General features: G+C 36.7%; 1 protein-coding gene across 2 annotated transcripts; it reads left to right on the top strand.

Moving 5' to 3' along the window:
• The first annotated feature begins 467 nt into the window (after positions 1-467).
• On the top strand, positions 468-3,420 carry LOC132167177 (gibberellin 2-beta-dioxygenase 2-like). 2 transcript variants are annotated; one of them, XM_059578083.1, is made up of 3 exons: positions 468-915; positions 2,365-2,716; positions 2,958-3,420. In XM_059578083.1, exons 1-3 carry the CDS (start codon positions 530-532, stop codon positions 3,210-3,212), a joined length of 993 nt encoding a protein of 330 aa, XP_059434066.1. In that variant the 5' UTR covers positions 468-529; the 3' UTR covers positions 3,213-3,420. The 2 variants fall into 2 exon arrangements, with proteins under 2 accessions (XP_059434066.1, XP_059434065.1); XM_059578082.1 differs by having other exon boundaries at positions 2,365-2,734.
• Positions 3,421-4,294: the final 874 nt, after the last annotated feature.

The following is a 4,294-nucleotide window of genomic DNA, read 5'->3' as shown; positions in this document are numbered from 1 at the left end:
CTATAATTTTGAGAGAAATTAAAGATTCTTCAGTTGTTAATTGTGATCCTTTATTTTACATCTAATAATTTATAAAATTATTTAAATTTCGGTAAAACAAAAGTTAGCACTTAATTCCTCGCTTATACAAAAATTGCTAATATTTTATCGATTATTAAATTTAAAATAAAAAGTCACAATAAATAATTGAAAAACTTCTAATTTCTTCCCAATAAAAGGGAATCTCAGTCCTAATTTTTGCACGAAAATCCCATAAACAAAAAAATTGAACAAAAATATCTCCAATCAACATTTTTTTCTGAAAGCCATAGACCATTCTGAAAGTCATAGACCAATCTACGAGTGTGACCTAATGCGTAGCCCATCAATATTTTATAATTACAATTCTCACCACTCTCTCTCTTTCTATCTCGCCCATAAATATCTCATTATCACTTCTTCAAAACTCCGTTGCCTTCCTTCTCGTCCTTCCTCACATACATTCTCTCTCTCTCTCTCGCTTCTTTTTCTCTCTGCATAGAAAATTTCGATGGTGGTGGTGGTACCGTCGCCAACGGCGGTTGGCAACGAAAAACTTCGAGCCATGGAGCTTCCTGTAGTGGACCTTTCGGCGGAGAGATCGGAGGTCTCAAAGGTGATCGTCAAGGCCTGCGAAGAATACGGTTTTTTTAAGGTGGTCAACCATGGCGTCCCGCAGGATGTTATACTAAAACTAGAAGAACAAGCCCTCAGATTTTTCTCCCTACCACTGTCTGAAAAACAACGGGCTGGGCCGGCTGATCCTCTAGGCTATGGTTGCAAGAACATAGGCTTCAATGGAGATACGGGAGAGGTCGAATATCTCACACTTAATACCAATCCACTCTCCATCGCTCAGAGATCCACAACCATCTCCAATAACCCTTCCAAATTCAGGTATTTACCACTTCTCTTGCCTCCTTTTATTTTTCTCATTCCAATGGTTCTTGCATGCCTTTGTGTTCCTCTCTCGGTGTTACTCGTAAGTCACTTTTATGTCATTTTAAGAATAAAAAATTATTCATGGATCAAAATTTAATAATAATTAATTACACGTTCAAGCAGAGAAATTACACGTTTAAACAGAGACACACAACCAGAGAATAATTCTATAAGCTACTTTTCTATCATTTTAAGAATAAAAAATCATGTGTCGATGAAAATTTAATAAAAATTAATTAGAGTTTCAAACAGAAATAGTGCCAGAGCTTGTGTTGGGTTGGGGTTTAAGGCCAAAAATTTTAGTGGGTAATAGCTGAGTAATGGGCAAAGAAAAAAAATTTACATTGCCATCCAAGGAAAAAAGACAAAAGAAGAAGTCACGTGGTTCTTGAAATTAATGACAAAAAAAAAAAAAAAAAAAAACCACACGAGAGATATCTGATATTAGTTGCGATTCTCATGTATAAGTTGTAGGTTTTTGTTAAATTATACTAATTTTTGCATGGCGGCCAGGCTATATATATATAAGGAGAACAAATATATAAGAAATGGTAGTGTAGACCATGCTTACAAATAATGTTTAGTGTATAGCATTTTATGGAAGTATTTGAGAGGACAATCATTATGATTTTGCCCTTGTTAAACAGGATATATTCGTTATGCTAATAGCGTGGCAGGGTTCTGGGAAAGGACCGATGGATGACATGTTGGCTGGTTAGGGTTGAGTTGTAGGAAAAGGCTGTCACACGCATGAATTTGGTTTCCTAGATTGCAGTGTATATTTATTTCATGCAACTTTTTTAGCTGAACAAATTATTAAAAATAAATATGCAACTGGATTTCACAGATGATTGAATGAAACCATCAAAACACGTGAAAAGCATATAAAAGAAGAAGGATTTGGAGCCACATGGGAAATGGGATTAAGAAGGGGATATTCAACTTTCTCCTACAAGGCAGGGAATTAAAGCATGGTGGGTGGTGGTCTGTAAATTTGTAATGCATGTCCGAGGTGGCGCGTGGGGAGGGGGTGTGGGGGGGGGATAGTTAGGTTTGGTGGTAGAAATGAATAGAAAATCAAAAAAGGAAGATCGTACAAAGTACGGTCAGAATGACAAGACAGAGATACATCAGGAAGGTCCAATCAAATCAAAATGAAAAAAAGCTAAAAAGGCCGGAAAACACCCAAAAATAGAAAAGAAAAGCAATCTAAAATTGATATCTATATGTATATATATATATATATATATATATATATTTATATAACTATCACAGATAAGGCGAAGCAAAGCACTGGTCAATCAGAGTCAGAGACATGTGTGAGTTTAACGTACGCTGGGACTGCCACTGGAGTTCTGAGTTCTGACTGATGTGTGAATGTGATTTGTGTTTGCGTTATGACAGCTCTGCTGTGAATGGATATGTTGAAGCAGTTAGGGAGCTGGCATGTGAGCTATTGGATCTGACGGCTGAGGGCCTCTTGGTCTCTGATAGATCACTCTTCACCAGGCTCATCAGGGACGTTGATAGTGACTCAATCCTCAGGCTCAATCACTATCCTCCTATACAAGTGGACTCCAACGATCGGGACTCCTCACCCTCCTCCTATGCTAATAGTAAGGTTGGTTTTGGAGCCCATTCTGACCCTCAGATCTTGACCCTCCTCCGATCCAACGATGTCGGTGGCCTTCAAATTTCTATTGAGGATGGTGTTTGGATCCCCGTCCCTCCTGACCCTACTGCCTTTTGGGTTAATGTGGGTGACATGTTACAGGTCTCTCTCTCTCAAAAAAAAAAAAAAAAATCTGTGGTTAAATAGTTCTTTCCTAACAATTTGTAACCCTTGGAAAAAACTAAAGACACCCAAGTTATATATATATATATATATATATATATATATATATATATATATTCCCTGAATATTTTTACTGTGAATTATTTCAATTATATAACAATTAATGATATAATATTGTGCGTTTGTTTTTGTGTAATTGAAGGCTATGACAAATGGGAGACTTGTGAGCGTGCGACACAGGGCCCTAACATACTCGCGCAAGTCTAGAATGTCGATGGCCTTCTTTGGGGCTCCACCCCTACAAGCAAGGATAGCTGCACCTCCAGAAATGGTGGCCCCCAACAGGCTCTCTCTCTACAGGCCCTTCACTTGGGCGGAATACAAGAAAACAGCATACTCTCTCCGCCTGGAGGATACTCGTCTTGACCTTTTCATGGCATGCAAAGAAGAGTACTGAATTGAGCAATTCCAAGATATGAAGGGTTCTTTTGTGGATTTCCTTTTTCTTTTTTTTTCTTTGTGGGGGGAGTGGGGGTAGGAAGAAGGGGCATCAAGTACTGTATACAAAGCTCTCGATAGATCCCGTAGTTTGTGCTTAGAAAAGGATGTAGACTTGTAATCTTAGAATGGGAAAAAAAAAGTTTGTGCTAGTGTAGTTTTAGTCATGGAAGAAAAATGCCCTATTATATCTCAAGTTTTGTGTCCTTATTTATGCCTCCATGGATCCATTGGTAACATTATTTGATGCTCATTAGCTAATTAACTACAGGCAACCAATGGACAAAGTTTTCTTTGAAATTGGGCCAGAAGAAATCATTCTTACCCGGTGTATGAGTTATTAAAAGAAAATGAAAATGTCCCACTACAATCGTGAACACAATAAATCAAAGCAGGGGCCATCAAATATGACAGGAAATTGACAACATCCACATCATTTCAACAGAATTTTTGACAATGTCGTATTGCTAGCTAGGAGTAGGAGGGTGCTGGAGACTTACAAACCACAGAAATAAATAAAAATGATAACAATAATTTAATTTTGTACAAATATTCATGTTTTGGGATCAGTAGAAACAAGACTAAACATCACCTTCTTAATATATACTGTACTTTCTCACAACACCTTCCCTCTAGAACCCATGCACCCTTCCACATCAACTAGAGATTTTGAATTATTATTATTTTTTTTAAATCCATTCAAGTAGTTCATTTTGAATGAACAATCTGAATCTTTGGAAGCTTATTAAAAAAAAAAAGAATCTTTAGATTTATAGTATATTTTACTTAAATAAGGAGGTCTGTTTTTCATATCTCTAAATTACATCTGCAAAAAAACAAAGTCATCCTGAAAATGGAGAGCATTTGATGTCTTTATTAGCATTCATTATTTTTGCACTGGTAATTAACAGGTCACAACGTACGTCTGCCAATATTAATGCTAAAAGTAAATCTTTTTCTCGTTCGGCCAATTATACACAAATTCATCTCAAAATAGAAAATCAGTAATTCATAAAGGTTAATGTGGTCTTGTCCCACATT

The sequence above is a fragment of the Corylus avellana genome, chromosome ca1, assembly GCF_901000735.1.
Source record: "Corylus avellana chromosome ca1, CavTom2PMs-1.0".
NCBI classification, from domain to species: Eukaryota; Viridiplantae; Streptophyta; class Magnoliopsida; order Fagales; family Betulaceae; genus Corylus; species Corylus avellana.
This window is presented reverse-complemented; position numbering and strand designations above follow the sequence as displayed.